The sequence below is a fragment of the Ovis canadensis genome, chromosome 9, assembly GCF_042477335.2.
Source record: "Ovis canadensis isolate MfBH-ARS-UI-01 breed Bighorn chromosome 9, ARS-UI_OviCan_v2, whole genome shotgun sequence".
NCBI classification, from domain to species: domain Eukaryota; kingdom Metazoa; phylum Chordata; class Mammalia; order Artiodactyla; family Bovidae; genus Ovis; species Ovis canadensis.
In genome coordinates this window covers 74,104,659-74,127,441 of record NC_091253.1, presented here as the reverse complement: position 1 = coordinate 74,127,441, position 22,783 = coordinate 74,104,659, and the positions used below count along the sequence as shown (strand labels likewise).

At 32.8% G+C, this 22,783-nt stretch overlaps 1 protein-coding gene across 2 annotated transcripts in view; it reads right to left on the bottom strand.

Moving 5' to 3' along the window:
- Positions 1-22,783, bottom strand: part of CSMD3 (CUB and Sushi multiple domains 3) — a 1,383,361-nt gene that overhangs the window by 1,203,470 nt on the left and 157,108 nt on the right. For both annotated transcript variants that reach the window (XM_069601113.1, XM_069601114.1), the window contains exon 2: positions 10,637-10,859. In XM_069601113.1, the coding sequence (XP_069457214.1) occupies positions 10,637-10,859 (223 nt within the window). The remainder of the gene's footprint in view (positions 1-10,636; positions 10,860-22,783) is intronic.

Below are 22,783 nucleotides of genomic sequence, written 5' to 3'. Positions count from 1 at the left end.
TACAGTTAAATCAGTGTAGCACACTGCCATAGAGTATACTCTATGGCCATTTGTTTTTATGGTCTAGCAAGTCATTTAGCCACTTTCTGATAATTTTTGTGGGAAAATTGTTTTCTCCCTCAACAGTATACCTACAAGAAAGGAGACAGATCACTGTCTTGCACTGAGAGGAGCAGCAATTAGGATGAAGAGATATTAACATGAATATTAAAAGGTTATATGAGAAATTCAGGAAGCAAAGAAGAGAAGAAAAAGAAAAGAGAAAAGATTACTCATGTAAAAAGAGAACTATACTGACTGCTCAAGAACATTTATGGGGACACTGACAGCATTTTAGGAAGGAGGAAGTCTACCAATTACACAAGTAGGAATTCTAGCTATAGATTTTTGTTTATTCATTCTAATTACTATTCCTTGATTATGTCCTTTAGGCTTGTGAATTCTATGGTTATGTCAGGAACCCAGCAAATCTATAAAATAAACAATAAATAGTGACAAAATATTACATCTTTTGTAACTATCCCTCAGTATACTGAGAAAAAATGCTGGGTGAATCTTTGATATTCAATAACACGAAGGAGATAAATGAAGTTCAGAGAATTTAACAATGAGAATGAAGTGTATCTTGTGTCTATGTACAAAAGGATAAATTGATTATAGATAATCACACTAAGTAGTAAAAAAGTAAAGAGGTATCTCTCCTTATCATAGAGATAGGGAGAAAAATGTGACAGGAATTTCTCTAGCAAAATCTTTTTAATCAAGCAGTCATGTTTTAAAAACTACTTAAAATATGCTTAATCTTAACTGTACTCAGAAGCAGCCAGATGGAACACATGATTTATTTGGTTGTCATTTTGAAGATTCTTTGAAACATAAGCCATGTTCATTCTTGTTCAGTATAATAGCCACATAGACTAGAAATGAACCTAGACTTCTCCATGCTTTTGAATTCGTTAAGATTGATCATTGACCTAAATACCAAGTCTATAATTTTGAAGCTTCAGAAAAATTGCAGAAGAATATCTTTCCATCTTTGGATAAGCAAATATTTGTCAGACTACTTAGAAAGGACTAAAACATATAAAGATTATTTAAATTGAACTTTGTCAAAATTTAAAATTTCAGCTAAAGAAAGTGAAAGAAAATGAAAAGGCAATCATAGGTTGAAAGAAAACATTTGTAATGTATATATTTGTAAAAAATGGTATAAAGATTGTGTAAGTATACAGATTACAATTATAAAGACAAATGAAGCACCTAGTTAAAAAATATGAAACTTTTTATAAGATATATCAATAAATGATCAGTAAACACATAAGAAAAGATTCATTAGTTATAACAGAGATGAAAAATAAAAACACTGTTAAGACTGATCTCAAGTGTTGTTGAAGATGTGGAACAATCAGAACTTCCATATGTTCATGGTGTAGTAAAAATAGGTCAATGACTTTGGAAAGCTGATTACGAGTGTTTGAAATGAAGTTAAAAATATATTAATCCAGTAACTCTACAATTTCCTTATTAGATATTTACCTAAGACAAATGAAAATGGATCCATATAAAAACTTATGTATGAATGTTCATTGTATCTTTACACAATGAACAATTCATAAAATGTTGCTCAACAATAAGATGGAACAAGCTGTTGGCATAAACAATGTGGATGAATCTCAAAAACATCATGCTGAGTGAAAAAGATCAAAAAAGAAAGCAATACATATTGTGACATTTAATTTATATGAATATTTAGAAAGGGCAAAAGTAATTCTTGATGAAACAAATTAGTGGAGTAGTTGCTTGTGAAGATATACATTGCCTAGAAAGGAAGACTATAGAATTTTCTGGGGTTATGAAAATGTTTATATATTCATAAGAGTGTGGGTTAATGAGTATATTTTGTCACATTTTACTTAATTTTACCACTGAAGATCTGTATATTGAGCTGTGGAGGATGTGTACCTCAATTTTAAAGTCTGACCTTTAATAGCATTTATTAATTTAAACAATTCAAAATATTCAATGTTTTCTCCTTTAGTCGACATCAAGAACAAGATGTACACACACACACACACATATATATGCTATATATATGTACATTTTCAGTTTGCTTCTCGATATAGGGCTATCATCTGCACAATAAAAGAATTGTTTAGAAAAAGATTAATTTTGAAATACACACAATTATTTACTGTATAATTTTTAACTTTAAAAAGTACTTTTTTTCACAATTGTTTTTTCATTATTATTTTAGTATGATAACAGATTGTAAATTTGAAAAGTTCAAATATGAAGTTTCATTTTATGGTTCTGATTCATTTGAAAGTCTAACTTATTGAGCATGAAATTAGTCAATGTTCCATTTTTATATTAATATTCATCTCTTCCAGTTTAAAATTCAAACTAAATCATTAAGTGATATACAGTGGGAAATATTCTTGAAACTCAGATGAGATATAAACAAACCAGAATATGTTTTTTCTAATGTCAGTAGATATTAAAAGTAAAATGTCTTAGAAATCAAGGGCTAGCATAAAAAGAAAAAATCCTCTTAACTCCATTACCATGAGATGACCATAGTTACCATTTTGTAATAAATCCTTCGGTTCACAAATACACAAAGACACACAGATACAACATGTACAAGCTATCTCATTACATTATTAAATCTACTGTTTTGAAATCTATTTTTTATTCTAACTGGTAATATGTCATGAACCTTTGTGTTTGCTAAGTCACTTCAGTCATGTCTGACTCTTTGTGACCCTATGGACTATAGCCCGCCAGTCTCCTCTGTCCTTGGGATTCTCCAGGCAAGAATATAGGAGCGAGTTGCCTTGTCCTCCTCCTGACCTAGGGATCAAATCCATGTCTCTTATGTCTCCTGCAAAGGCAGGTGAATTATTTACCACTGGTGCCATCTGGAAGCTCCCCATCCATAATTATTCTTATAAGACTTGTTTTCTAATTGCTACATTTACTCCTTTGCTTATTATATAACCTCTATATTTAAACATTCATGATTTTGCTACTTTAAAGAATACAGCAAAGAAAATCTGTATATAACTTGAAAGACAGCCATTTATAAAGTTTAAGAGTAAATACTTTTGATAATTTGCTATCTTTCAGAAATCATACACACACTTATATTCCCATTAGTCAGGCATGAAAATACCAGGATATCTTCACTGAGAGTGTTTGCAGTTTTCCAGGTCTTAGACAATTTTCTGGTTGAAAATTTTTACATAGTTTCTTTCATTTATTTTTTGAAATCACTAGAAATATTTTATTCTTATATTTTTTACTGTATATTAGCTTTTTAACATTTTTTCTTTATGAACTCACTGTTCATATTTTGTATATTTCTATATATATTATAAATTTCATATTAATTTCTAAAAAATTTTTCTATTCAGCACATCAAAATGTTGTGTCTCATATATATATATATATATATGTGTGTGTGTGTGTGTGTGTGTGTGTGTGTATGTATAATGTCAAATTTCTATTTCCTCTGTCAGACTTTATTTTTTTGGGCTCCAAAATCACTGCAGATGGTGACTGCAGCCATGAAATTAAAAGACGCTTACTCCTTGGAAGAAAAGTTATGACCAACCTAGATGGCATATTCAAAAGCAGAGACATTACTTTGCCGACTAAGGTCTGTCTAGTCAAGGCTATGGTTTTCCCAGTCATGTATGGATGTGAGAGTTGGACTGTGAAGAAGACTGAGTGCCGAAAAATTGATGCTTTTGAACTGTGGTGCTGGAGAAGACTCTTGAGAGTCCCTTGGACTGCAAGGAGATCCAACCAGTCCATTCTGAAGGAGATCAGCCCTGGGATTTCTTTGGAAGGAATGATGTTAAAGCTGAAACTCCAGTACTTTGGCCACCTCATGAAAGTTGACTCATTGGAAAAGACTTTGATGCTGGGAGGGATTGAGGGCAGGAGGAGAAGGGGACGACGGAGGATGAGATGGCTGGATGGCATCACTGACTCGATGGACATGAATCTGAGTGAACTCTGGGAGTTGGTGATGGACAGGGAGACCTGGTGTGCTGCAATTCATGGGGTCGCAAAGAGTCGGACATGACTGAGAGACTGAACTGAACTGAACTGAACTGATAATTCTTTAAATATTTATTTCATTTGGAGTATATTTTGATCACAGAAAATGTTTTTATTCATGGAACCATATCTTATCTATTTCTTTAAAATTTTTGTTATGTATTATAATGATAGGAAATATTTCTCATATTTATATTAGTATTGTGTGATATAATCTTCTATTTCTCTGAATTCATATAAAATTTGTTCCAAATATCTTCTACTCTTATATCAGCCAATACTACATTCTAATTATTACTTTTTATTGTGCATTCTAATTTTGCAGCTTAAACTTTTTTCTTATACTTAAATATTTACCTTGTAATTTCTATGTGATAGTTTGAGCAAGTACTATATCGTTTTTCCAAATAACCAAAAATACTTTAGGAGTTTTTGATAATTCTGTATTTTGATTCCAAAGAATGAGAGCTTTATAAAATTTAGTCATTTTAACATTGAATATAGTGTGGATCTTCATTTTCCACCTTTATGCCCTTCAGCACTAGAATACAATTTTTTATCATTTAGATTCTGTATGATACTCATTGAATTTATATCAACACATTACTACTTTCATTATTATTTACATTATAATATGCTTTGAATTTTTTCTCATTTAGTTTTAAGGACATACATAGGCTCACAGTGAAAGAATAGAAACATATCTTCCATGGAAATTTTAAAATAAATTTACAAATAAATATCTGAAGTATAAATAATTTCTAAAGCTGTCATTAAAAAAACTGGAGATAGGTATCCTCATGTGATGGTCATGGTGTGTAGTAGTGGCCACAACATAAACTTTTTCTTCTTAAATTACATACTTATTCTTTCAATTACAAACAAATAATTTATTTAGAGAAGTAAGCATTCTTAAAACTGGAATTAATAGTAAAATATGTGAATGAAATACTTTGATGCTATGGCATGTTCTGTCATGTGACTGATTCTGAGCTTTCTCTTTGCCACTTTTCGTGATTGAGGTTAGAATGAAATGTTCTTTTTCCAGAATTCTTTTCATCTAGGGATCATGATGTGAGCTTGTTGTCTGAATTAATCCTAATGCTTATATCTGAATTAATTATGAAAGGCAAAAAACAAAATATTTTATAATAGAATAATTAAATGATCATGCATATAATAAGACGAACAGCCACTAAACTCGATGCTTATAAAAATTATAGTCACATGTGAATTTATGTATATATTATTGCAAGGAGATTAAATGTGAACATAATATACATAGTATGGTCCTATATATACGAATATATCTGTCTCTATTTCATGAGATTGAGTGTTTTTTTTCTTTTTACCTCTTGCTATAACTTTCTTGGGCTTCCCTGGTGGCTCAGATGGTAAAGAATGCACCTGCAATGTGAGAGACCTGGGTTTGATCCCTGGGTTGGGAAGATTCCCCTGGAGGAGGGCATGGCCACCCACTCCAGTATTATTATTTTTTTAATTGGTTTTTAAATACTTTCATTGAAGGATAATTGCTTTACAGAATTTTGTGGTTTTCTATCATACATCAATAAGAATCAGCCATAGGTACACCCACATCCCCTCCCTCCTGGACCTCCCACCCATCTCTCTCCCCATCTGATCCTTCAGCCTGTCACAGAGCCCCTGTTTGAGTTCCCTAATCTTACAGCAAGTTTCCATTGATCACTACACAGAAAACTATAAGACACTGATAAAAGAAATCAAAGACTATGTAAACAGATGAATGCAATCCCTATCAAATAACCAATGATATTTTTCACAGAACTAGAACAAAAATGTTCACAATTCATATGGAAACACAAGACCCCAGATAGCCAAAACAGTCTTGGGAAGGAAGAATGGAGTGGAGGAATCAAACTTTCTGACTTCAGACTAAATTACAAAGCTATAGTCATCAAAATAGTATGCCATAAAAACAGAAACATAGACCAATGGAACAAGATAGAGAACCCAGATATAAATCCACACACCTATGGGTACCTTATTTTTGATAAAGGAGACAAGATTATACAATGGGGCAAAGATAGCCTCTTCAGTAAGTGGTGCTGGGAAAACTAGACATCTACATACAAAAGAATTATTAAATTAAAACACTACCTAATGCCATACACAAAGATAAATTCAAAATGGATTAAAGACCTAAATGTAAGACCAGAAACTATTAAACTCTTAGAGGAAAAAAAAGGCAGAATACTCGATGACATAAATCAAAGCAAGATCTTCTATGACCCATCTCCTAGAGTAATGGAAATAAAAACAAAAATAAATAAGTGAGACCTAGTTAAAGTTAAAAACTTTTGCACAGCAAAGGAAACTACAAACAAGGTGAAAAGACAACCCTCAGAATGGGAGAAAATAATAGCAAAGGAAACAACTGATAAAGAATTAATTTCCAAAATATACAAACAGCTCATACAACTCAATACCAGAAAAGCAAACAACCCACTCAAAAAGTAGACAAAAAACCTAAAGAGACATTTCTCAAAAGAAGACATACAGATGGCTAACAAGACATGAAAAGATGCTCAATGTCACTCATTATTAGAGAAATGTAAATCAAAACTACAATGAGATACCACTCCAGTTTTCTTGCCTGGAGAACCCGCATAGACAGAGGAGCCTGGTGGGCCACAGTCCATGGGGTCACAAAGAGTCAGACATGACTGAGTGACTAAGCAACAGCATATGACTTTCTTATTGAGAAAATACAGTATTAAAATAAAAAGTAAACAAAGCTTACAATTGTTCTTTTCACATCTAGACCAAATTTGTTTTAAGCTAAAGATATAAAGGAATTTTCCAATGGTACATTGCTATTTAAGTATCAAATTCAGCCAGCAATATCAATTTTTATTTAAAAAATTAAAACAATGAGATAAAAACAGCAGAATAATCAATAATTGGAGTTTAGAAAATAGTTTTAAAAAATGAAATTGTGATTACAAAACTGAATATATCTTTTATACAAGCAAGAATGATAAGACCTACAGATCATCTTTTCTGTGTTCTTACAAATCAAGTATAGAAAGCTGTTTATCAAAAGTCTTTGGAGTGCATGGAAAGTAACAATGTATAAGTATCAATTTCTGTAAGAAAGCAGCAGGCATTCCATAAGGACATGTATTAAGTGAGGATGTGAGAGAGAGAAAAAGCAAGAAAACAGTGAGTCAAAGAACAGACACAAAAATGAATCAAACTGCCAGGAGCAGATTAGGCTTCTAAGCAAACAGCAGACTGTGTACAAACACAGTCTGGAAGGAGCTGTGGGATACATACTGATTTCCCCCAGTTCTCTAATATTAACAACAGTATTTCTTTAAGCATAAAGACCAACAGATATATTATATACCGACAATAACCAAAATGCTATAGAGAATGTACTAGAATTGAGTTCATAAACTCATACGAAGAATAAACTTATAATTTATCTTTCTGTTTGTATCTTTATATGTTCTACTGCTGCTGCTGCTAAGTCGCTTCAGTCGTGTCCAACTCTGTGCGACCCCAGAGACGACAGCCCACCAGGCTCCACCATCCCTGGGATTCTCCAGGCAAGAACACTGGAGTGGGTTGCCATTTCCTTCTCCATATGTTCTACTATTCAGTTGTTTTTTTAATTATTTTTAATTTATCTCATTCATTAAATTTTACCTAATATTGCTAAGAAAAAATAGGCTTTAGTTAATAAACAAACCATATATATATATATATATATATACACTACATACTTATATATAATTTGTTTTATATTTATTTATTTATTTATAAGCTTAATCTCAGAACTCAGACAAATCTGCATTGCAGTGATGATCCTGCCTCTGGTTACTTTTAACAGTGTTAACCTTGGGCAAGTAATATAAGTCCAATTTCCAAATTGTAAAATGATGATAGGAGTGTTTTCACGTTATTTAAACAGGGGAGAAATTAAATGTAACAATTATAAAATATAGTGTCAGGTACAGGGAAATCACTTAATAAATGCTGAAGATTTGTTTTATTGAACCTTCATTACACTGTATTCCTCATAAAAACTCTGTAAATTTAATGTTGTTATTCCCAATTTACAGATTAGGAAAGAAGGAGAACAATAATTTTATTTTCCCCTTCTTACCATCATTTAACTTCCCAGAGGTGACAGTTGCTTAAAAAAAGGATGGGGATAAAATAAAAATGTTTCTTTCTCATTTTTGAGTGTATCTAGAGAGGATAAATACTTGTACAAACAGTATTCTCAGTGGAGTCATTAAAACTATTAGATAACATTTGGAGACTTTTATTTTTTCCATATTTATACAATGATAATAGCATACATTACTAATGTAAAGGAAATACCTTTGTGCTTCTAGTTTTATTTACATTAATTTACATTAATTTAGCTGACTTGATAGTCTAAGAAGTATCTTCCATTTTCTTTCATGGCCTCACTAAGTGAAAGCAAACACCCACACACTGCCACTAGTGCAGGCAGGCACACACACACTATCTTGACTGCATCATTAATAAAAGATATGGAACTTTTAATGATATTGGCAATGACAATGAAATAGCACTGTTGATGTGTATGCCATACTGTATATCTTTGAAATAAATAGATATTATGAATTTAACAATGTAAAAGGAAATAAGAAATTAAGTTAGAAATCTTCAGTAAATAAATGTAGAGCAAAAAAAGAAAAGAAAGAAAGAAAAATAGAATTTAATCTGTAATCAATCTAGTGATATTTTCTTTGTACAAATGTGTTTAGAAACAGTCCAGACATTTTAAACTGTCATTCTGACTGAAAACAGTTGAAATTTGTACTAAAAAGATTATATATTTATGAAGCAGTTTCATATACATTATCTCATGAGATATTCAGAATATAGAGAGATGGACAGATTTTAATTATTATTACCTCCTTCCATTTTAAACAGGAATAGCTGCTGTGGATTGCTCAAACAGCCAGTGAACAACAAAGCTAGCACTAATATGCAAGCCTTATCTCCTGGTCCAATATCTTCCCTATATATGATGTGTTCTTTTAGTAAAAGTGAAGATAGTATATGTTATGACCAACCTAGATAGAATATTGAAAAGCAGAGACATTACTTTGCCAACCAAGGTCCGTCTGGTCAAGGCTATGGTTTTTCCTGTGGTCATGTATGGATGTGAGAGTTGGACTGTGAAGAAAGCTGAGCACCAAAGAATTGATGCTTTTGAACTGTGGTGTTGGAGAAGACTCTTGAGAGTCCCTTGGACTGCAAGGAGATCTAACCAGTCCATTCTAATGGAGATCAGCCTTGGATATTCTTTGGAAGGAATGATGCTAAAGCTGAAACTCCAGTACTTTGGCCACCTCATGTGAAAAGTTGACTCATTGGAAAAGACTCTGATGCTGGGTGGGATTGGGGGCAGGAGGAAAAGGGGACGACAGAGGATGAGATGGCTGGATGGTATAGCTGACTTGATAGACGTGAGTTTGAGTGAACTCCAAGAGTTGGTGATGGACAGGGAGGCCTGGCATGCTGTGATTCATGGTGTCACAAAGAATCGGACATGATTGAGCGACTGAACTGAGCTGAACTCAACTAAATTTTTATTTAAGATGTGAAAGATCAATGCAAAAAATATGGAAGACGAATGTGTAAAAACTTAGTGTTGATAATCTTATTCCTGTAGATCAGAAAGGCAAACACACAGTATCAGTTATTAGAAAAAGTAACAGAATCATAGAATCATAACTCAAGCATAGTCAAGTATGTAAGGGTTTCTAATTCTTATAAATTATCTGCTTAGAATATTTTGAATACAATAAAGACAGTACACTACAGTTAAGGAAAATATGTACACATTGGCAAAAATCTAGGACTACATGAAACATGTAATATCTTAAATTTTAAATTTCTTCGTTTGAATTATAATTGGTTTATGTTTAAAAAGAGTTCTTGACAAACAGCATAAATTATGCCTAGATATCCTAAAATGAAATACTGAAGAAACACTTATAAATAGTCAGGGTACCAGTTAGTTTTCATATCTGTTTTATTAACTAACTTAAAAATAAATAATTCGGTTTGTGTGGACAGAATCATGAATGTCCCAGTTGGTGATATAAGAGGGTCTACTTTTCAGATATTTAAAGTTTATAAACTATACACATTATTTAAAATTAATGTATTCTGTTATAAACATTGATTTTGAATATTTTGCATATTATTGTATATTAAAATTGGTCACATACCACTGAAAGATGCATTACATGCTTTCACTTTACTAAAAGTCATGCCCCTAAAGAATGAAACCATGAGGCAAGAATCTTAAAAATCAAAGTATCTTTAACCACTCTGAAGGGGTACAATTCAATTTAAATTCACTTTTTGGAGAGATAATTTATTAGTGTTATGAAGTCAGACTATGGAGCTAATTGATATATTTCCAAATGAGTAATAATTGAATTTCACAACAAATGTTAAGCATCTTTTGTAAAATAAACTTCTTTTACCCATTAAATATTTCCGTCCATTTTTCCATTCAAAATACACTAACCTTGTCCTAAAGTTTGTAGGATGAGGATGTCCATCATATAAGGATAAGTAGTCATATTCTTCTTCCAGAGCAAATGACTGAAAAACAATTTGTATTCTATTTCGTTCTTCTGCTATTATTACCCACGTACAGTTTGCACCATTTGGATATCCATACGGAAAACCAGGGCTTTCTATAGTGCCATTCAGTCCTTTTAAAGTTCCACCACATGTATAAATAAATCCTGTAATAAAAAACAAATAAATAGACATTAATATTATTAATAGAAACAAGAACAATCTAGAAGCATATTATTTTGAAAAAAAGCCTTTTTTTTTCTAAGACCCATGCTACAATAATTTTGTAAATAACAATTTAAGAATTAGGTAAATTATCTATTTTTTAAATAGTAAACCACCAATAGCAAAATACTAGAAGACGTGGTATTTATCGTACAACTTGTGCTTAGTTACAAACCAGCTGATGAAATAAAATCCTCCATACTACTGATTCATTATCCATTACATGATCCAACATGCAAGCACAATCCTAGAAGTAGTTCCAATCAAATTGTGGACACTCATACACAACCATTTAAATTTAATGATGTTAGTATGCATTTGGGGTCTTGAAATATTAACTGCAGTTTGTCTTAGTAAATCGTGCTAACATTTTTTTATGCAAATCTCCAGCATGTAAACAATGCACCTTAGAAAAATCTGTCCCACTCTGATTCTAGCAGAGAGATAAATGGCTCAGACCTAAAAAAAAAAAAAAAAAAAAGAACAATAACAACAACAACAACAACAAAAACTATATAATTGATCTTTTGGCTAGAGCACAATCCGCAACTAACCGTATCGGAATGACACGGAAGGTTGGTGAGAAAAACTGAATCCTGAACAACTTACTGCTGCCATCTTAAGAACTTCCTTACTGTTTCTATGGGAAGTTTAAATTAGCGAGAGCATAACTGTTGCAAATACCTAGAAAATATAGCATGCTTCTTAAAGAATTTTTTATGAATATATGATATTCTGTAGTCATATTGGGTAATGAAAAGATCAAAGATTTATCAGAAAATATGGTCCCCAGCATTTATCTAGACTAGTCTGTGGAGAGTTGCTCAGTCGTGTCTGACTCTTTGAGACCCCATGGTCTGTAGCCTGCCAGGCTTCTCGGTCCATAGAGATTCTCCAGGCAAGAATACTGGAGTGGGTTGCCATGGCCTCATCCAGGGGATATTCCCAACCCAGGGATCAAACCCAGGCCTCCCACATTGCAGTGGATTCTTTACCTTCTGAGCCACCGGGGAATCCTAATACTGGAGTGGGTAGCCTATCCCTTTTCAAGGGAATCTTCCCAATCTGGTTTTCCTGCATTGCAGGCAGATTCTTTATGAGCTGAGTTAACAAGGAAGCCCCTAGACTAGTCTACATGAAATTAAAGCTTGGATCTAGAGCCAGGCAGCCATGGTTTTGATACCAGAAAATCTTATCAAAGGTCCAGTTTCTTGTTTAACTTGTCCAAAAGAATTTGGACAAGGAACACAAAACACCAGGGAAAAAATAAACACAAACAAACACACAAACACCCCACTTTGTGGCTGAGGAGTAAAGAAAACAAATAAGTGGCTTATTAAGGTTAAAGCAAAAGTTACACACTACAAGAGGAAGAGTACAGGCATCCTTGCCACAGAGGAGTACACTACAGGATTCTTGATTCCCCTTTTTATCTTATTTTAGCCCTTTGAATGGATGGAGGGTCTTTTTTATTAGGGGTGGAATACTCGTTGAGGGGATGGTTGAGATGTTGCCTGGATTGCACAAGGTGGCATTGGCTTCTGGTCTTGTACATTTGTCTCCTATAACCACTATACATGTAATCTAAGAGTCATTTTCCCTTAAATCTTCCCCTCCAAGTGCCACATGTGGAAGGTCCTATAGGATCATCAGCTACATTTTTATCTGCAAGTGCTCCTCCATTTTTATGGTCAGAATTTCTTGTTCAGATGCTAAGAAGTTTCTGTTTTAGATGCCATTCCTCCATGTGTTATGGCTTCATTAAGTGCAAAACAAAGAGGTATATTTTCCTCCTTCCTAATGCCTTTACGTGAGGAGACTGTCCTTGGTCCTGGTCCTGGTCCTGTCTTTCCTGCCTCAGTTTCAGAAATTCTGATGAGAATTTCTCATCATTTCTCATCAGAATTCCCAGATTTCATTTCCACACCCATGCATCCTACGTGAAGTTTAGGTACCATGAAGCTGTGAGAGATGTCCAGCTAATTTGAGGTGAGAGAATGCCATACTACACAAGTATCTGTATTTGGAACTGGATGTAGAGATGCAAGACATTAGGGATGCCTCTCTCTCAGAAGGAATGAGTGCATATAATAAAGGTACAACTATTTTTTAAAAGTATAAGGAACCATTCATCAAAGATGGGAAGCCAGAGTTGTGTATAATGGCGCATGGAGGCTAATTTGGGTTGTTGTCCATTCTTTTGCTAGTGGAGTCACTTCTCCACTAAATAGCTGTATGCTTTGGAGTAGCTGACTCAATTGACTAGTGGTGAAGTGAATGGCTCAGGACTGGATTAATCAGTACAACCCTATCCTCCTAGCCACTTTGACTTCAGTAATATACTCTGATTATCTTTATATACAACAAAGTTGAGAGCATGGGTTATTCAGTATGTGATATGTGGCATAGGTCTTGTGATTCTTTTGCTTTTTCTAAAATTTGCCAAGAAGTCAGATGAGGCAAAAGTGTTCAAAAAAATCAGTATTTGTTTGTATACTTATATTTTTACTCATTTGCCAGAGTCATGTAGAGCATTTTATGATTTTCAAAAATAAAAATAAAAGAGAAAAGTCCCTTTTAAAATTGCTTCTTGCAGAGCAATTACTTTGAAGCCTTAGGTTAATTAGCTATCACCCATTTCTATTAGTTTTCTGCCTGAACAGCTTCCAATTTGAACTTCATAACTAAACGCAGGCATGAATCTCTTCAGCTGCAATCTGATCTATGGGCTGTTTTATATAGTCTCAAGCCCCGTATTCCTGATGGTTTTAGAAAAAGGACATATGTCCTAAAATAACATGCTCAGCTTTGTCCACTACTTCTTCAAGGGCCTGCTGATTCATGCATTTCAATTGCTTTACTTTTTTATTTTTTCTCTAGGCAAATTAGGAGTTACACTTATTTTTAACTTTCTTATCTGTGTTCATTTTATTTTCATTTTTAATATATGTTTGATTAAACATCACAGTATTAATCATAAAGTACATTTTTCTAACAGAAGGTTGATAATTTCCCCACACAGAAGGTTAGAAGTAAATAGTTTTTCAAAGCAAAACAAGTTAGTCAATGTTATTAGCTAATCTTTTCAGGTCATTTCTTGGCTCATGTAGATACGTGTGTATTTCTATGTATTAGATATATTTTTTTATAAATAGTCATACTAAAGCATATTTTTCCTGGGTTTTTTAACTTTGTAAAATATCACTGATATTTTTCTGGATCCACATGTATATGTCTAATACATTCCTTTTTTAATGACTACATAGTTAAATGGCATATGGTATGTATGTACTATAATTTGTTTAATACATCTTCTTTTGATGGCTTCATTCTTTGTGGTTTCATGTGTATAAAAAACAACTTTGAACATATATCCTTGTGTGGTTATGTGATATATCCTGCAGATAAAATTCCAAAAATGAGAGTAGTAAATTTTAAACTTAGAGGATAGCCAAACTATCTTCAAGAAGGTAAAAAATTTTGCTGCTATCACAAGATTATTAAGTTTTTCCTACTTCCAACCCTGATTTCAGTGATACTAGATTTTTTTTCACATGGCAAATTTTGCAAGGCAAAAGCATATTTTCTATTTTATTTTTGCATTTTTCTGAGAAGTATTGGAATCAAATATCTTATGTTTTTAATTCATTTATTATTCATCTTTTGTAAATTGCCTTGTTGTATCCTTCACGTATGTTTCAATGGCTACTTTACCTTTTCTTACTTCTCTTTTAGGATACAGTTGCTTAGGTTTCTGATTATTTATCGGTAATCCATATTGCCATTCATATACTTTTACATTCCTAAATTAAACAACTTTTCTTATTCATTGCTCTCATAAAGTCATAAGTCCTTGCTGCTCTTTATAGTGCACAGGAAGCCCCACCCCTTTGATGAGCTCTCTCCAATATCTGTTCATCTATTCATCATTTATGTAATGCTTTCAGCATAAAAATATTAAAAGAACATATCTTTGCCTGTTTCCATGACAAACTACAAAACGAGATTAGCAAGGGAATATAGATTATTTTATTTAGTATAGAATAAGTGCTACGATCAGGGTAAGCACACTTTGCTATGAGAATATGTGAAAGCAAAACTTAGTCTAAATAGTTCAGTACGTGTTTATGGCAATCTGGTCTTTGAAACTAGTATTGAAAAATTCCATAAATTCAGTCTTTGACAGTTTCTGAATATCTTCTGTTTTTCACATCTTAGCATTTAATGTCCATTTAGTCAATTATACTTGAAAAACAACTAAAATTCCCATAATTTGGGTCATATTATCAACAAGAACTTAGTTAACAAAATAGATTTTTAGATATTTTCTTTTTTACTTCCATGTCCATATTTTACCTTTCCTTCCTACTACAGAATAATGCAGTGCCTATTTGTAGAGTATTTTATGATATTTTATCATTTCTTCTCTTTTCTTTTGTGCTAAGTTCCATGCTAAAACAGCATTCATACTTGTGCTTAATTTTTTTTTTCACATTTGTTCTTATCTGCTGCAATTGGGCTTTTGTGCCCAATTATATTGATCAGATTTCTCCCCCCGCAGCTCCCACTATCAAGCTCACACTTTTTTGACACATAACATCTGTGGGATAAAATCTTGTAATGAATTCAATAGTAGCAATTACCCTTTTTATTGTGGTGTGTGTGTGTGTGTTCACTTGCTAAGTTGTATCTGACTCTTTACAATGCCATGCCCTCCAGGCTCCTGTGTCTAAGGAATTTTCCAGGCAAGAATCCTGGAATGGTGTATCATTTCCTTCTCCAGGAAGCTTCCTGAGATTGAACCTGTGTCTCCTACATTGGCAGGCAGATTCTTTACCACTGTAAGTAAGTAAGTAAAGTCGCTCAGTCGTGTCCGACTCTTTGCGACACCATGGACTGTAGCCTACCAGGCTCCTCCCTCCATGGGATTCTCCAGGCAAGAGTACTGGAGTGGGTTGCCATTTCCTTCACCACTGAGCCACCTGGAAAGCTTTTACATTGGCAAGCAACGTGTAATATGAAGTATATCCTCTTATCAGTTTTGGAGTGTATATCTTAGACAGAATTCTCTAGAACTTTTTATCTTACTTGAATGAAATGCTATATCCATTGAAAAATAACTCCTAATTTTCCTGTCCCCCTAACTCCTGAAATCCTACTTTTTGCTACTCTGAATTTGACTACTTTAGAAAATACCATATAAGTGGAATCATATCTTAATACTATTTGGTCTTCTATAATTTGCTTGCATCACAGCGTAATATCCTCAAGGTTCAATCATGGTATAGCTTATAACATAATTTTCTTGTTTTTAAAAGTTGATTTATATTATATATATATATATATATCTCATTTTCTTCATTCATTCATCCTTCAATGTATGTATAGATTGTTTCTACTTCTTGGATATCATGCATAGTGTTGTAATGAACTTGAGAATGCAAGTACCTCTTTGGTATCCTGATTTCAATTTTTTTAATAAATGACCATGTGATTTCTGGGTCACATGGTAGTTTTATTTTTAGGTTCTTCAAGAGTGAAGAACTTCTACACTGTATTCTATTGTGGCTACACTACTTTGCATTCTCACATCAGTACCCAAGTTCTCCAATTTCTCCATATATGAAGAGATATAGATATTGGTAATGGCCAACCTATAGCTATGAATAGACCTTGTGGTTTGAATTTGCAGTTTTCTGATGATGAGTGGTATTCGGCACATAGCTGTAGGCTATTAGTTTGTCTTTTTTACAGAAATGTCTATCCAAGTCCTTTGCCCATTTTTAAATTATTGTTTTTTAGATATTGAATTGCATTAATTTCTTTGTCTTGACTAGACGGAACTTAGTCGGCAAATTAATGTCTCTGTTTTTGAATATACTATCTAGGTTGGTCATAACTTTTCTTCCAAGGAGTAAGCGTCTTTTAATATCATGTCTGCAATCACAATCTGCAGTGATTTTGGAGCCCAGAAAAATAAAGTCTGACACCGTTTCCACTGTTTCCCCATCTATTTCCCATGAAGTGATGGGACCAGATGCCATGGTCTTCGTTTTCTGAATGTTGAGCTTTAAGCCAACTTTTTCACTCTCCTCTTTCACTTTCACCAAGAGGCTTTTTAGTTCCTCTTCACTTTCTGCCATAAGGATGGTGTCATCTGCATATCTAAGGTTATTGATATTTCTCCCGGCAATCTTGATTCCAGCCTTGTGTTTCTTCCAGTCCAGCGTTTCTCATGCTGTACTCTGCATAGAAGTTAAATAAGCAGGGTGACAATATACAGCCTTGACGTACTCCTTTTCCTATTTGGAATCAGTCTGTTGTTCCATGTCCAGTTGTAACTGTTGCTTCCTGACCTGCATACAGGTTTCTCAAGAGGCAGATCAGGTGGTCTGGTATTCCCATCTCTTTCAGAATTGTCCACAGTTTATTGTGATCCACACAGTCAAAGGCTTTGGCATAGTCAATAAAGCAGAAATAGATGTTTTTCTGGTCAAGGCTATGGTTTTTCCTGTGGTCATGTATGGATGTGAGAGTTGGACTGTGAACAAGGCTGAGTGCCGAAGAATTGATGTTTTTGAACTGTTGTGTTGGAGAAGATTCTTGAGAGACCCTTGGACTGCAAGGAGATCCAACTAGTCCATTCTGAAGGAGATCAGCCCTGGGATTTCTTTGGAAGGAATGATGCTAAAGCTGAAACTTCAGTACTTTGGCCACCACTTGCGAAGAGTTGACTCATTGGAAAAGACTCTGATGCTGGGAGGGATTGAGGGCAGGAGGAGAAGGGGATGACAGAGGATGAGATGGCAGGATGGTATCAGTGACTCCATGGACGTGAGTCTGAGTGAACTCCGGGGGTTTGTTATGGACAGAGAGGCCTGGCGTTCTGTGATTCATAGGTTCGCAAAGAGTCGGACACGACTGAGCGACTGAACTGACTGACTGACTGAAGTGCTTTGTAAATTTTGGATATCAGATATATGGTTTGCAAATATTTCCTTCTATTCCATAGGTTGCCTTTTAACTCTGTTTTCTCGTTTTATAGAAGTTTTTACTGTGGTATATCCCACTTGTCTATTTTTATTTTCATTGCTTGTACTTTTGATGTCATATACAACAAATTATTGTTGGAACCAATGTCAAGAAGTTTTACCCCTAAGTTTTCTTCTGGAGATCTATAGTCTGGGTCTTATGTTTAAATATTTAATCTATTTTGAGTCAATCTTTATGTATAGTACAAATTAAAGATCAAATTTAAATCTCTTATATGTATCTTGTTTTTCCAACATCATTTGTTGAAGAAACTTCCTTTCCTCATTGTGTATTCTTGACACACTTTTTGAAGATCAGTTGACTATATATTTGTTGGTTTACATCTGGGTCCTCTATCTGGTCCATTGGTTGATGTTTCTATATTTATACTAGTACCATAGTGTTTTGATTGCTAGAGTTATCTAATATATTTTATTTTATTTTTTTATATATGAGTATATGCTTTTATTTATTATTTTTTAATTTATTATGTTTTTAATTTTATTTTTTTTTACTTTACAATACTGTATTGGTTTTGCCATACATTGACATGAATCCACTGCAGGTATACATGAGTTCCCAACCCTGAACCCCCCTCCCACCACCCTCCCCATATCATCTCTCTGGGCCATCCCAGTGCACCAGCCCCAAGCATCCTGTATCCTGTATCAGAACATGTGAGCCTATAGCTTCACTTTTTAAATTTAAGATTGTTTTAGCTATTTGGATCCTTTGTAGTTCCATATGAATTTTTATATTATTTTCTGTTTCTATTTAAAAATATCATTGGAGTTTTGATATGGTTTGCATTGAATCTATATATCACTTTGGGCAATCTGAAAATTTTAACAATATTGTATTCAAATTTATGAACATGGTATATCTTTCAATTTTTGCATGTGATTTTTAAAACTTTTTTTTTCTGCAGTGTTTTCAGAAAACATGTCTTTGCTTCCTTGGTTAAGTTTTTTCCTAGGTATTTTATTCTTTTTTGATGTTATTATAAGTGTTTTGATGTTTATTTCCTTGTTTTAGATTGTTCAATGTTAGTACTTAGAAATACAAATGACTCTTAAATTGATTTAGTATCCCATAGCTTTGCTAGATTTATTAATTTTAAGTTTTTCAAAGCAATCCCTAGGAGAAATAAGGATTTTGTTTTTACTGAAATTGACAAACTATACTAAAATCATACTAAAACATAAAGAACTTAGAATACCCAAAACAATCTTGAAAGAGAAAACCAAAGTTGGATGACTCACACTTATTAATTTAAAAGATATTGCAAAGCTAAGCTACAGCAATCAACATAGTGTAAAGCTGGCATAAGGATGGACATAAGCAACTTAATAGACTTGGGAGTTCAAAAATAGACTCTTAAATGTATAGATAGTTAATTTGGGGGAATCAGAAGGAAATTGAATAGCTTAACTTTTAAAATAAGCTTTCAATTTTAAGATACTTTAAATTAACATGCAGTTTAAGGAATGACTTTTGTCTATATTCTAATTAGATAATTAGTTTTTTTTAATGTTGAAGTTTTAGAGTGTTTATGTCTTCTGAATAGTAGTACTTTCTCTACTATGTGATTTCCAAATCTTCCTCAAATTCTGTAACTGATTTTTTCTTCTTTTAAATAGGATATTTGTCACAGTAACAGTTTTTAAATTTTGATGAATTCCACTTTAACAATTTTTTATTTTATAAATCCTGCTTTGGTATAAAGGCTAAGAATTTATTCTGAAGCTCTAGATCTTAAATATTCTCTTATTTGTTTTTGTAAGTTTAGTAGACTTTGGTTTCACATTCAAGTTGTGATCCATTTTGGTAATTTTTTATGTGTAATACATCAGACTTAGATCAAAGTTATTTATTTATTTACTGTTTTTGAATGTCCAACTGTTGTTGCACTATTTGCTGGTAAGTCTTTTTTTTTTTTTTCCTCTCTCTCTCTATTGAAATAATTTTGCACCTTTGTCAAAATTAGTTGGGCATATTTCTGTGGGCCTATCTCTGGATTCTCTGTTCTATTCCATTGATCTATTGTCAGTGCCACATTTTTTATCACAGTAGTTACAAAAGAAGCTTTAAAATCAAGCTGATTCCTTCCACTTCATTATTTTTCAAAATTGTTTAGCTCATCTAGTTTCTTTGCATCTTCATATATATTTTGGCATGATCTAATCTATAGCCACAAAAAATCTTGCTCAGATTAAACCTATATATCTCTTTGTGGAAAACAGATATTTTTACTATGTTCAAATTTTCACTTTGTAAACACAATATTTCTCTCCATTTATTTGAATCTTCTGCACCTTCTTTCTTCAGTCTCGCTTAGCTTTCTGTGGATAATCCCTGAACATGTTTTGTTGGATTCAAATCTAAATAGTTTATTTTTTTCTTAATATAAATGATACTTTATTTTAATTAGTATATCCACATGTTATTGCTGCTGCTGCTGCTGCTAAGTTGCTTCAGTCGTGTCCGACTCTTTGCGACCCCATAGACAGCAGCCCACCAGGCTCCTCTGTCTCTGGGATTCTCCAGGCAAGAATACTGGAGTGGGTTGCCATTTCCTTTTCCAATGCATGCATGCATGCTAAGTCACTTCAGTCGTGTCTGACTCTGTGCGACCCTATGGACAGCAGCCCACAAGGCTCCTCTGTCCATGGGATTCTCTAGGCGAGAATAACAGAGTGGGTTGCCATTTCCTTCTCCACATATTATTGCTAGTATATAAAATTTATAATTGATTTTTAAATGTTTAGTTTGTATCTGTGACTGGCTGAAGTCACTTATTAAATCTAGGAGTCTATTAGTAAATCCATGGGATTTTCTGTATAGCTTATCATGACAGCCACAACAAGCGGCATTTTTAATTCTTTCTGATATTTATACCTTTCATATTATTTTCTTGCATTAGGAACAATGCTTTTTCATTTTTAACCTTAGTTCCATGGATTGCATTGATTGATTTTTGAAGATAGGACCATTCTTGCAATTTTGTAATAAAACCTACTACAATCATTTTTTATATTGTTGAATTCTGTTTGCTAATATTTTTCATATATATTCATAAGGGATATTAGTATTATGTACTGTGTTTATCTAGTTGTGAAATTTATAGTGCCAGCTTTATAAGGATTAAATGGAAAGTGTTCTTTCCTTTTATATTTCTAGAAGATACTGTGTAGAATTAATGTTAAATCATCTTCAAATCTTTTTAGAATTATTCATCAAATCATCTGCGCTAGATTTATTTTAGGGGAGTTTTGTTATTATGAATTATATTTCATTAATAGTTATAGGGCTTAGGGCTATTACAAATTACTTATTTCATAAGTGTGTGTGTGTGTGTGTGTGTGTTTAATTAACTGGTACATTCTATCTAAGTTGTTAAACAGATGCATACAGATTTTTTCATAACATACCCTTATTATCTTTTGATGTCTGTAAGGTCTGTGGTGTGTCACTCCTCTTTTATACCTAATATTAGTAGTTTGTGTTTTTTCTTATTTTTCTTTATCACTCTTGCTAGTAGTTTGTCAATTTTATTGATTTTTCCAATGTAATCTTCTGGTAGAATAATAGTAATTAATTTTGCATAGCACTTAATAGTTTATAAAATCTTTTATTTTTCCTTTGGATTGATCAATGGCTTTCACTCCTTCTTGTTGTGGATAAATATTATACAAGCTTTGTATGTCATTTATCTTTCTTGATCCATACTTGCATAATTAAAACTATTTTATAATAATTAAAAATAATGTATATAAAATGCATGTCATAGATGCAAGGCATAATACTTAAGACAATGTAACATTTATTATTCATATGATTATTCACATAAGGTCTACTTTATCTGATATTAGTATAGATATATTCAGTTATTTATGTTAGTGTTTATATTTATTATAGCCTGAGTGGATTTCTTATAAGTGATGTTTAGTGTTTTATTTTTGTTTTTTTAAACTCATGTGACAATCTTTACTTTTGGAGTATTTACTCTATTTAAACTTACTTTTTTTTATATTTGTTTTCTGTTTGTTTTGCCTGATTTTTGTTCTTTTACTTCCTCCTTTTGAGTTATTTTATGTTAGGCCTTTAAACTGCATTTTTTCTATTAGCTTGCTAGTGTCATGTTTTGATAGTAGTAACCCTAGAGAGTAAAAAGTGTATTCTGGATTATCTGGGTCAATTACAAATTAGCCCTCATCACTTCCCAAATCAAGAATATTAGAGAATTATAACTAAACCCCATCCCATGATGTTTGTAATATTGTTTTTGTAGACAAGTTTATATATAACACCCCAAAACACTAATACTATCTTAATTACTCAACATACACTTAGAGATTTACCTACATATTTGCTTGTTTTACCATTTCAGGCTTTTTATCTAGGTTTATTTTTCTTCTATCTGAAAAATTGTCTCCAGTATTTATTGTAATTTAGTTCTAACAACAGGTACTTTTTTATTTGCCTTTTAAAGGTTTTATCTTTTTTATCCTTGTTTTTGATGAAAAGTTGTCCAATACATGCTACTCCATCAGAGTTAGATGTAGAAATTGCACTATTTTGCTTAATCTTTATTTCTTATCACTTATACTTCTTTATTTTGTGTCACACCAGCTACTCTCTCAGCAATTTTTTTAACCAACAAAATCTTTCATTCTAAAATCTATATCTGAAGTGTGTTACAAAATTAACTAATATAACTATTCAGACAAAACAATTTACAGTGAATTCAGTAGTTCAAGGCAATACCATTCAGAGTATGGGCTAGGTACCAAGCACTGTACTGGATATCAGCTTTTACAAATATTTTATAACA